We start from the raw sequence: 12,418 nt of genomic DNA on the forward strand, positions 1-12,418 counted from the left end.
TTAATAGTCACATATATTGAAAAGTAGTTACTGAAGGGGAATAGCAATACGTGCATGCCTTACGCATTTGAATAATAATTAACACCACCGTGTGCCGTTGGATTTCTAGTTCAAAAAGACACGAGGAAACACCAACAAAAACAGAGCAAGTATTACAAACTCCAAAAGCTAAAACTCCAACCCAAGTCATATCATTTTTTAAGACTTTATTTTCATGTATTTACCGAGCAAGTGCAAAAATCCCGTTGCTTTTTTTACATGTCTATTTGCGGACCTGCAAAACAGGACTAAAGTACACTCGCACGCGCGCACATCAACACGCACGCTCACATGATATTAATTGCATTACACTATATTACGTTTGATTTATTGCCCAATGAAATAATGTATAGAATACCTTTGGCCGGTTGCATTTCAGTACAATCAAGACTCCATTTTAAAAAAAAAATCCAGACCAAATATGGGAAACATAAGAGCATGCGAGCCATGATTTGAATGTTGTTCAAATTTCAAAAAATTGAAACCAAAATATGAGAATTATGAATGAATAGTTTCTGCTATCCGTCGTATTTTTCTTTCAGGCATGCTTTCATGATTTGAATGAGGTGCTTGAGACGACGTGGACGCGCTGCGCCTGCGTGAGAGGAAGGGAAGCGAAGGGAAGGGAAAGGGAAGGCGGCGGCGGCTGCTGCTGCTGCTGCTGCTGCTGCTGCTGCTGCTGCTGCTGCCGTTGCTGTTGCTGTGACTGCTTTTAATATGCAATTAGCACAACCCTTTTGACCCCGAGCGAGTGACCCCTGCAAGTGCAACAACTAAAACGTGCTGCAACAACAACCCCAAAAATCATTAGCCAGCGGTGCATGAGGCCAGTGATCTCCGCAAAGCGCGCGCACACACACACACACACACACACACACACACACACACACACACACGGGCGCAGGACGTGTTTCATGTTGAAATAAAAGCTAGTCGGCGACATGATTTTGTGTGCACAAAAGTAACGAGATGTAGGTTTTTTTTTTCTACAAAATGCTTTTAATCATGCAGTCATTTTTGTTTTGCAGGATAAAGCAGGTCGCTTTCATTATTGTTCAGCGTGCTTGGTGACTTTTTGTGTTCATAAAACGCCTTTGGTTTATTATCGACTAAAATGAACTAAATAGTACTTTTCGCATGTTCTTTCATTTTACGTTGATTTTTTAAAAGGGTGCGAAAATGACCTTATTTAGGGGGCGGTTAACACAGAATGTGTGTGTGCGCGTGCGTGTGTGTGTGTGTGTCGAGGGGGGTTATAAAAGCGTAGCAAGAAAATGGTGGAAATGAAGAAAAAGAAAGGGTTAGGGTTGGCGAAAACTTCGGATGGTTCCTTTTTGGGCTACTTTGTATGCATGTAAACTATGTCTACATTTAATGTTCACATTTGCATCCTAGTTGAGACAAAAATTGAAAGGTGCTTAACTATGCGTTTTGTTTTATTTATGAATCAGAACAATGCATGTGAAAATTGTGAGTTTTGGACATAACATATTCTAGAATTTGAATGCATCGCATGGCTTATTTTGTATTTCTTAACCAGGAAAAATATGAAGACACATCAAATGGTTTGATTCAAAACACCATGATTTAGTCTGTGATGTCATAAAAAATGGACCACGCAGGGGCCATAAATGTCATGGCCATCTGTGAGCTGTTGTCTGACATTTTCATCAAACAGAAAAAGTCTGTCAGAAACTACAAACCAAACCCAATAATAATAATAATTTATCGTTTTTAAATATGACTTGCTCATTTTTGTAATCATGATCAGGGAAAAGAAGAAGAGAGGAAAAGACGTTTTGCGGAGGAAATAATCAGCAGAAAAGTAAGTACAAACAAAACAAAACAGAAAACATTGACTATTCAGACATTTGTTATTATTTCTGCCAATTGGAGTCTTGAATGAAAAAAAAGAAAATGAATCCCTGCAAAGGCATAAAGTGAATGAGCCACAGATGCCCGTGCCATGTTTGCCCGCCCGCCAACCGTCTGACTTTGGTTGAAAAACGTATTTCAATTTCAATTTAGTATTTGAAAATGGCTCATACTTATTGTGACCGCCATGCATTCAAAAAGAATGCAGAAAAATAAAACATTTCAAAGACAGGAAATAAAAAATGTAAAAAAAAAAAAGACCAGGTGCCATCTGTTCCAATTCCGTCTGTCAATAGTCTTTTCACGCCTTGTAGCAGAAAAAGAATTTGAGGAAAAAAAAGGCACATATTGTTTTTGTTTGAGACAAAGAAAATTAGAGGCAAGGAGAAGGACCAATGGGCCGCTCCCAGTTCCAAGCGCTTCAAGTGAATCCGACCAATCTCCTGACTTGCCGTATGGTGGGGGCTGCCAGCTCCCTGGCTCGGCGACACCCCTCGTCCAGCACGGCCTCCAAGTGGGCGCCATCCGCCCGGAGCCGCAGCAGCCGCTGGCGAACGGGCGCCAGCCTCTGGACCAGCACCTCGGCCACCACTTTCTTGTACGCCGCCGTGTCCAAACCCCGGGCCCGCGACACGGCCTCGTCCACCTCGATGGCGGCGGCGGCGGCGTGGATGCTGACCAGGTTGGACACGCCGGGCCTCGTCTCCGGGTGGTACGTCACCTCCGAGGTCAAATCGGTGACGGCGCGCCGGATTTTCAGGGCGATGTCGTCCGGCGTGTCCGTGATGTAAATGGTCGCCATGGTCTGGGGGTCCGACTTGGACATTTTGGAGGAGGGCTCGCGAAGGGATTTCACCTTACGGGTGGAACCTGCGTGCGTGCGGATGGAGAAGGGGTCAGAGTCCAAAGTGGGTCACTTATTTGGGGCTAGCAAGGGGGTGGTCTGCTCCAACGACAAAGCTGGGACACAACAACCGCCGATGTTCAGCCGAAAACTTTGGGCAAAATGCCACTCGTATGACCTTTCATGACCCAGGGTCTGCTACGATGAACGGTGGGACACCAATTTGGAAGTTGTCTTAAATTCACAGCTCAGAGAACGTTCAAAAGTTGCAAAGACAGATTTAAGGGTTGAATGTTTGGAGATGCGCCGCTGAAAAGCCTGTCCAATTTTCAAACCTCATCCATTGGCCTCCAAAAGGAAGAAGAAAAAAACAGACAGGATGGCGGCTGCAGATCAGAGCGTCCCCTCCGCCGGCCACCGATCAATCACAAGTCCTGCCCCCCTCAGCAGTCAATTATCACCCTATTGGTGGCAAAGAGGCTTCTTTCATCAAAACTGCTGACGCCATTTTGTATTTTTACGACGCTTGGGAATAAACAAGCGCGCTTGGCGTGTGTGTGTGTGTGCGCGCGAGTGTGTTGACCATGTGTGTGTTTAATTGCAAGGCTTGCGCTGCACACCCATTTAAAAATAGGGAAGGTGTCCTTACTGAGCAAGGCGCGGGGGTGCGGGAAGAGTGGCTCGCCGTAACGCGCGTTGAAGATGCGAGCCAGGTCCTGGGCCAGCTCCAGATGCTGGACCTGGTCCTCGCCCACGGGGACGTGCGTGGACCTGAGAGGCCGGATGAGAGCACGTCAACAGAGAATCATCTTGAGAACACGTGCTTGAGCGTGGAAATCAAATCAGCGGCGGCGCATATCGCCACCTAGAGGCCTGGAGCCGAAGCGCACGGCGACGGACTCACTTGTAGAGGAGAATATCGGCAGCCTGGAGGACGGGATACGTGTACAGGCCCACGCTGCCTTCGTTCTTCTGCGTGCTCTTCATCTGGACAAAAGAAGACATTTGGTGCCTCCAGACGGGAACATTTTCCGACTGGACAAGGTGCAGTTTCTTTGGGCCTCCTCGGGGCCCGATCCACGCCGCATGTGTCCGGGAAATGACGGCTATTAAGAGGACAAATCTGGCAGGTGGAGAAAGCAATAAAACAGACGACGACGGGGAAGCGAGATGGAAATCCGACACTTGGCGGCGGGAGGAGAAAAAAAAAAAACACGTGCTGCTATTCCAAAGGTTTCGTCCACTTGAACAAATAAACACCTCGCCTCGGTTTTCACAAAATCCGAACGGCCAATGGGCAAAGCTGAACAGATGTTAGCTTGCCACAAGTTACGGCATGTGGCGTTGCACACGTGGGGAGAAATGAGCTTTTGTGTGTGTGCGTGTGTTTTGCATGGCTACCTTCCACTGCGGCAGGTGGCGGAGGCGGGGCATGCTGGTCAAGCATCCGAGGATCCAGGAAAGCTCGGCGTGCTCGGGCACCTGCCGAGATCGGATAAGCTTTCACACGAGTCACGTTTTCAAACAAGACGGTGAGAAGTGAGAAGGGGAGGCGGCGGGAGGTATTGCGCATTAAAGGCTCGCATGACCACGGGTCCAAACCAAATGGAAGGACAGTGGTAGAAGTGCGCCGCGGCTCCGTTGCTTTATGTGACATCCATCCTCTGGACTCTGAAAAGAGTTTGCGGTGACAAATTGCAGCCGCGCGGCCGCTGGGATTTGCCGCTTCGTCGCTCCAGTGATGAAAACGCGCAAAATGGGGCCTTGCTCTTTTTTAGGCTTGCCACTGAAATTCTTTCATGCGGTTCAAGCGGCTATTTCTCTGCGGTTTGTGTTTGTGTGTCTTTCCATCCTGTCCTGTCAAAGCAGAATGAAGCAGGCGCGACCGAGCGAGGGTCAAGGCGGGTCAAGGCGACCACGGCGCAAAGATCAACTCCGAGATAGAAAAGAAGCCGTGGAGGGCTCCGAGCAACGCATGTCGCATGACTAAGTTTGGAAGGAGGGAGGGCCTGCGTCAAATGTGCAGGCGGCGGCACGTGCAATTAATAATACTAATAATTCATTCAATTTGTATAGCGCTTTTCAAAAACCCAAAGACGCTTAATCGGCCGCTCTGCTGCGCACCTGCGACTGCTGGAAGAGGACAGCCTTGCGCGGGTCCACGCCGCAGGCAAGCAGGCTGGCCACCATGTCCAGGATGTTGGCGCGGAGAGCGCGCGGGTCCTGCGGCCGGGTGATGGCGTGCAGGTCCACCACGCTGTACAGCACCACCGGGTAGCGCTCCTGCAGGGACGCCCACTGCTCCAGGGCGCCCAGGTAGTTGCCCAGGTGGGGGACCCCCGTGGGCTGGATCCCGGAGAACACCCGCTGCGCTGCCGCCTGCCCGGCAAAACAAGCTAACGTTTAACATGAGCATTACGGCTAGTTGTCAAACACTTGCCGGGGCCTAACTAGCAAACAGAAAAAACATCATTTGAACTGAAATGTCAAGCCTGACGAGCGGCTTTCTTTTCATCGGATTTCCTCCAACCTTTGTGCCGAGCGGTGCCGAAATCGGCCGGCGAGCGCGGAGCCAGCGCCTGTCGCGGTTTGCAAAAATGCACCAGAGAGGCCGGAAGCGCTTAGCTCATTAGCCGCCGCCGCCGCCGCCGCGTGATTGCGCCGAGCCTCTTTGGAGGTCGACCTGGGGCGCGAGCGGGACCCCGAGTCTGGCTCATGTGTGTTCTCACTTCCAGCTGACATGTTAACCCCCCCGAGGGAAGCCATTAGTCACGCAGACATGCTAATGGCGTCATTTGAGCCAATCAAGTGGCGAGCAGAGTCAACAGCAGCGGCTACAAAGCGCCCGTCACCTGGCCAGGCACTGCTGAGGAAGGAAGGCCTGTCTGAGCCCACTCGCTTTGTGGGAGGGAGGGAGGGAGGGAGAGTGGGGGAAGAGGTAAATCAGCCCCCGCCCGATGACAGGCCGGACAGCCACGGGTGTACGGCAATTAATTTTTATGACGGATGCCGCAACACAAGCGCAATGGTTGTAAAAGGTGATACGCTTTGAAATCACAGCGGCCATGATTTGTTGCACAATATTTCACGCCTCTAATAAAATTATTGGAGAATAAAGGGGGGGGGGGGGGAGGAGTTCCTAACTTTGGAGGTTTAAAAAGGACACTGTGACAAGCACAGGCCATTTTGGCCCACAAGGTCAGGCAAAAAGTTGTCAAAATCAAATGGAGTCCATTCTTTTTTGCCTGGGAGGTTCGGCCCGCTCGCCCAACCCGCTCGGCCGGGTCGCTTGTGGCCCCTTCCATTTGCTCTTGCGGGCTCCCAGCTTGACCACGTGGAGTTAAACTCGGACGAGTTCCCGTGCGAGCCCTCGCTTGCAGTTGAAATGTTCCGACGCCTCCGCTCCACGCTTGCTCGCTCGCTCGCTCTCTGGCGTCTTGTATTTATTAAGCATTCTTGGGCGAGGATGTCATTTTGTTGCGGCTGATTAATGCAACATTTTCTCGCCGGCACCGCGCCGTGCGGTCGCTTGTTCATTGGAGAAGAAGAAGCCAGAGAAATGTTGGAAAAGGGCTCTCCTCAGGAACCGGAGTGGGGGAGAATAAAAGGCTGGCTTGCCGGCCGGCCGGCCGGCCATGGCGTCCCGTTCGCTCTTTGCCCCTCCGCGTGACGTGACGGCTGTTTTCAGTCAGGCAGCTGGGTTTTTTTTGGTCCAAGTTTCAGATGGAGGCATTTGCGCCCCCCCCCCCCCCCCAGCGCACGGTACAAGCGAAGACCTATTCTGGGAAAAAGTGTGAAAACACAGCGCAAACGTAAGCTTGCCGTGGCCCGCCGCCTTCTCACACACACACACACAAAGCGTGTAATGTCTTCAGCACATGGCGGCCGCAAAAGAGCAAAGCTTTCGGCGCCTTGGCGACCGCTGCTGTCGACGTTGAAATATCAAGAGCGGAGCGGGGGGCGTCGTGGATGGGCTTCGACGTGCCGACAGTGGTCGGCTTTTTTCTTTCAATTTTTGAGATTTCATTTGTCAAAGAGGGAGAGCATTTCCTCAGTGACAATGACATCACTTTCAACCAAAATGGCCGACTTGCTGTCGGTGTCCAGGGCTGATTGATTGTTTTTGTTTTTTTCTCGAGCAAAGGTGACATTGGCCACTGACTTCCCATGTTGCACGCATCCGCGGCCAAGTTTGGGATTAGTTGTGAGTGACTCTGATCTTGCAAAAGCAAAACAAAAAGCATCCAAACTTTCAGTTCTTATCAGCATTTGAGCACGGACACGTGCGCCCCCTAGCGGCCGTGAGCGCCCCACAGTAGCAATGCGATCTTTTTTGTACAGCAGCGCACTCTTCGCCATCCAGTGGCAATTTGAGCTCCACGTCGGGGCTTCCGATAAGTGCGCGCTGGTTGTGAACGGGCCGCGTCTTTTTCAATGCGCTTTCAACTTGGGGTTTTGGCCAGGCTAGGTCAGCGGTGGCATTTTCTCTCCCCGGCCGAGGCTTGGCTCTTGTCGCCGCCGACTATGTTCCAGCAGAACCGTTCATCACGACCGGCCCGACCGACCGACAGAGCGTATCTGTTGGGCCGTGGATGCGCTCTGGGCATCCTTTCAGGGTTTCCACGCGGCTTCCACGGCAGCCAAGACATTTCACAGCGTGCCAATTTCAACAAGCGCGCGGCGGGACAGCCGCCCGCCGCCGGCTGCATCGACCACTGGCCGCCAAGTCTTTGCGGGGGGACTCCGGCGTCACTCACGTCTTTGCCAGCGCCGCATCCCGGCAGATGGAAGGGCGGAAGGATTTCCCCCCCACCGCCTCGGCTCTCCCGCAGCGCATCCCCACACAGAAGGCCCAGTGTTGCTTTTCCGTCCCGTGTTCACGGCGACGTTAATTCACCTTGACGTGCCTCCTCCCCCACCCCGTCCCACTTGGTCAAGCGAACTCTACGACATCGCCAGTGTTTTTGTTCCAGGTGAGAACACACCGCAAGTCCAAAACCCGGTACCGAGCGAAAAAGAAAACCGGACTGTTCTTCCCCAAAACTCCCTCATTTTGATGGTTCTTCAGGAAAGGCCTTTGGTGGATTTGCACCTGCGGAATGTTGGCGTCGGCTCGGCCGTGCGGTCGGTCGGTCGGTCGGTTGGGGGGAAGCCAAGCTGAACAAGTCGAGAATCTCCACGGCGGGGCAGAGAAGAATGCAGCTAATGAGCCCGAGGGAATAAACGCTGACGTGGCAGATCCCACCAATGGCGCCCATCCTCATTTAGGCCCTGATATTTGGTGGCCAGCGGCCGGTGGGTCACCGGCGAAGCCCAAAGCTGGTTTGTTTTTCCTTCACCGAGGGAGGGAGTTAGGGAGGCAGGAGCGCATTTGATTAAGTCTGCGTGTGAAGGCGGGCGGGCGGGACAGGTGAGATTGATGAGGTTCCTCCGAGCGTCACGCTGTGCGGCGGCGGCGGCGGCGGCCGGACAGGAAGAGAAACGCCGCAGTGTGGCACCGGCGGGTGGGCGGCACGGACGGCCTGATTAATGGCGAGCGCAGCCCCTTCAAAAACAGCAGCGCTCCAAAAATAACCTGCACGGGCCGGCCGGCCAGCCGCGGCTTCACAAGGCTCCGGACTTCAAGACGGCCCGGCCCGGAGGGAGGCCGGGGCGAGAAGGGAGGGGAAGGCTCAGGAAACAGTCATCGGCCTCATTAGGAACTCCAGCTTTAACGAGCGTTTCCACTTTACGCAAAAGTGACAAAAGTTGACGAGGGCGACCCTAGCAAGTATATGATCTTGCCGGCCACTCACAGATGCAATTTAGGGGGGAGAAGTTAGCGTAAAGCACAGCGACCTTCTTCCTGCGAGCGAGCGAGCGAGCGAGCGAGCGACGGCGCTCATCCCAAGCGGAAAGGTCCAATCAAAAAAATAAAAAAAATCGATCAAAAAGCAGAGTCACATTTGCAACTCAACAAAAGGAAGCCGTTTGGGCAATTGCTTGTTATCCTGTTCCCGGGCATTTTGGTGCCGAGTGGCCGGAAAAGCACGCCCAATTTGGCGGAGCCGTTGCTTTTCCTTCCTCGTCACGCTCCCCGAAAGGGGGCCGAGGTGCGATTGGCGTCAAACCTTCGCTTCCCCGTCACGCCCTGGGAAAAGGTTGTTGTTGTTGTTTTTTTCCTTTGCTCATTCTGCCTTTTTAATGTGGTTGCAAGATGAAGTGTGGCCTCTCCGTCACGTGTTCCACGTTCTCACACACATTTTCACGTGAGCGAGCGCCGCTTCAATTGTCTTCACACTTGCGCTAAGACTGTTTCAGGTGGAAGGCGAGGCGGTGTCAAAAGTTGGCCGCGAGTGGGTCAAGTCCAAATGGAGGTGGAGTAAAGGTGTTCATGGAGAGGAGGAAAAGTGCTACCTTGGGATATTGTTTTTGTCTTTGTGTAGGAGCTGCTGCACCGGTTGTGTTCAAACGTCCCGCAATGCAATGCAATGTTTGTTTGTTTGCTTTTCAACTGTGGCGAAGAAGTTGGCAATGCGGAGTTAGGGCGGCGGGCGCAATTGTTATCAGGACGCTCGATCATCGACGACTATGAACGACTATTCGAATATTACCCCGTGCTATTTTAGAGCGAACGAGCGTTGAACTCAAGCTTTAACAACCGGACCAAATCGTCCGCACAGTTCGAACACAAACACAAAGGCTGACTGTCAACAGGCTCACAAATACGAGGGTCTGATGTTGACATTTCCACCACTGGTGGACTGAGTGAGGCGAGGCAGGTGAGGCAGGTGAGGAGGGCAAAGAGGAGAGTCAGGCTCCGAGGGAAGAGCACGACACACAAGACACACAAGACAACTAGCAGCGATCTCCGTCTTTACCTTGTTTTCCGACGCGCCGCCATCGCAGAGAGACCTTCGGTGCACTCGCTGAAAGCTCCTGGAGAACCTGAGCAACACATGTCGCACAAGTTTAGACCGCACCGGCAGCGCCATCTTGGAACAGGGGACGGTGACGTCACACTCAGTCAGCTCGTACGGCAGCCTCGCGAGGTCAAAAGCACTCGGAGAAAGGGGACCTGAGCAGAAGCGGCTCGAGTTTTCTCATCAGTCACGTTTGATCGCTCCTTTGTTACGCGTTTGACGGTCCCAAACGCATTGCATCATTGCAGCAGTTGTGTCATTCAAGCTTGTTTAGCGTGTTGAAGACCAAGACGTGGAAATAAAGGCGCTAAGAAATTCCAGTTGAAAAAGAGAGTGCCGTTGTGGGGTAAATGAGAGCCACTTTTAAGGCCGAAATGAAGGTGCTGATGCGTGTTTAAGGTGGACATTCTTCAGGTTGTTGAGGTGCGCCTTGTTGTTGTGTCTGGGCCCCGACTGGCTGGCCTTGGTTTTCCCATGACCGCTGAGCTGCGCTGCGCTGAGCTGAGCTGCGCTGCGCTGAGCTCTTTTCCATGCGTGGCTGTCACCTATTATTAGGAGGACACACATCGCCTATACATTAGCGATCAGTCGGCACACGGGGGTCGGGTTACGCGACGGACGGACGGACGGACGGACAGACGGCGTGTCTGCGGGGCGCACCCGCTCGCCACTACCTGAGAGCTTTCATGTCGGCAACATCTGCCGCATCTGGTTGCGTTTGCCACGCAAAACGTGAGCGCGTCATTCCATATTCATTAGCGTTGCCCGAGGCAACGCAAAGCAACGCCTGCCGCTGCCGTCTCCCACGCTGCTCCGCGTGCGCGTCTGTGCGCGTGCGCGGCTCCAGCTCCTGTTTCCTGGCCACCCACCAGCGCGCGCGCGCACACACACACACCATCGTGGACCCTAGTTGGAAATTCCTCGACTTGACTCAAGGCAAAGTTCTTTGCAACGAGGGAGACAAAAAAAATGCTGAATAATAATAAAACAGAAAGAGCTCGGGTTTCTTGCAAGGCAGCCATGGAACCGTTCAAACGGGAATGCCACTCTAATCAAATGTGTGCGCCAGATCGGAATAGATTGCATTCACTGTCGTTGTGGCTAGGAAGCTATTGTACAAATGCAGACGACCATTACCATCAATACACAACTCGACAAGAACAACACCTTCACAATTTTCAAGCAAGAGTCCAGAATAATTGGAATTGAAATGTTGCCTATTTCTAAATATTTTGTACTATCTGAAAGTTAAAAAAAAATGCAAATATACACTAAGTGCAAATTAAAAAAATGCAAAAACTTTTAAAAGCATGACTGAAAAGGAGCATTTATGCGTCAAGAAAGATCGGCGTCAAAGCCTTCGATGTGTCCCAAAGTAGTTTGACCCAACCGACCGCCCGAGAAAGGTGACGAGCGATAGGCGACGAGTGAACGCGTCAAAACACTTTGAGCAATAACAGAGCACAACAACAGCGCATTTGTCTTCCCGCTCCACATCGGACACCTCATTAGGTACAACAACCGACCGACGCCATGCATGCCAAACGCCTTTACGCGACAAACGCAAAAACAAGTTGAGAGGTGAACTGCAATGCGCATTGGGAATGAAGGTCGCTCTGTGCGCTCGGGGTGAAAAAAAGGTGCCAATGAAGTGTCGAAGGAAGGTGGAGTTGGAATTCGGGCTGCCTGCGTGCGTGCGGGAGTGCGTGCGGGCGTGCATGGGGGGAAAGAGCGAGCTGAGGGCTCTTGCTCTTTCATGCGTGTTTATTATGCCGCTTGTAGGTTTTCGGGGTCCCGTCCACCTGTCATAATAACGCCAGGGGGAAGGAAGGGAAGAAAGAAGGAAGGAAGGAAGGTGAGGAGTGACGCTTCAAATGTGCCACTGTGCGCGTACGGACGGTGACGCTGAAAGACGGCAACTCCTCGGCCGACACCGACGGAACGGACGCACGCACGCACGCACGCAGGCCACCCAGGCGGACGGAATGACGGACACGCCACTAAGGATTGACAGACAGCCTGAGGGAGGGACAAACGTGAGAAACGGTGACAACCCCAAAAGATCCACGTGTGACACTTCATATTCAGATCCGCCAAAAAACGAATGAAATTGCATGCGTATATGCGAGTTCCCTTGGGGAGGCCGTTTTCAGCACCTTGTCTCCTTGCCTGTCGGGCGGGGCGTCGACAGCAGCCCAAGAGTGCAAACTTGCTCGTGCGTTTGTGGGCTAGGGGGGAGTGCGTGTGTTGACCTCCTTTCAGGCCAGGGGGGGTGGGGGGTAGTGTTGTGTGTGCGTGAAGGCTTTCCCCCGCCCTGATCTGGGTCAAGTGTGGTTATTAAAACATGTTTCCCTCTTCCGCTCACATGAGAGGAGGTGCGAGTCCCAAACCCCCCATCAAGAGCTCACCGCGTGTCGTGAACTGACCACTTCTTTAACAAGCCGTCACTTCACTCTGGAGGGAGGGAGGTAGGGAGGGTAGGGAAAGAACCCCCCCCCAAAAAAACTTGCCATCGGATATCCTCAAAAAGGAATCCATGCAAACTTGGATAGGAAACGAGTTGGCTTTCCAAGTTGGCTTTAAACAATTGAGGCGTTGGTGGACATACAGAAAATGTCATCACAGTTTGCTACTTTAAAATTTGAAATTCACTTTTATTGTTCACGATTGGAGCTGTTTTGGTGTGGAAATCGGGAGAATGAATCATTATCCATCGTGACAAGCATTGGAATGATGATGCGCTCGAGTCATGAGCATG

The 12,418-nt window shown here is 52.1% G+C and overlaps 1 protein-coding gene across 1 annotated transcript; it reads right to left on the reverse strand.

Moving 5' to 3' along the window:
- Positions 1-984: 984 nt before the first annotated feature.
- Positions 985-9,750, reverse strand: wars2 (tryptophanyl tRNA synthetase 2, mitochondrial). Its single transcript, XM_061287665.1, has 6 exons — positions 9,619-9,750; positions 4,883-5,137; positions 4,160-4,240; positions 3,663-3,745; positions 3,408-3,529; positions 985-2,784 (listed from the first exon to the last, which is right to left on the reverse strand). The coding sequence occupies exons 1-6, from the start codon at positions 9,730-9,732 to the stop codon at positions 2,336-2,338; spliced, it is 1,104 nt and encodes a 367-aa protein (XP_061143649.1). The 5' UTR covers positions 9,733-9,750; the 3' UTR covers positions 985-2,335.
- Positions 9,751-12,418: the final 2,668 nt, after the last annotated feature.

This window comes from Syngnathus typhle, linkage group LG9 (assembly GCF_033458585.1).
Source record: "Syngnathus typhle isolate RoL2023-S1 ecotype Sweden linkage group LG9, RoL_Styp_1.0, whole genome shotgun sequence".
In the NCBI taxonomy this organism is placed as follows: domain Eukaryota; kingdom Metazoa; phylum Chordata; class Actinopteri; order Syngnathiformes; family Syngnathidae; genus Syngnathus; species Syngnathus typhle.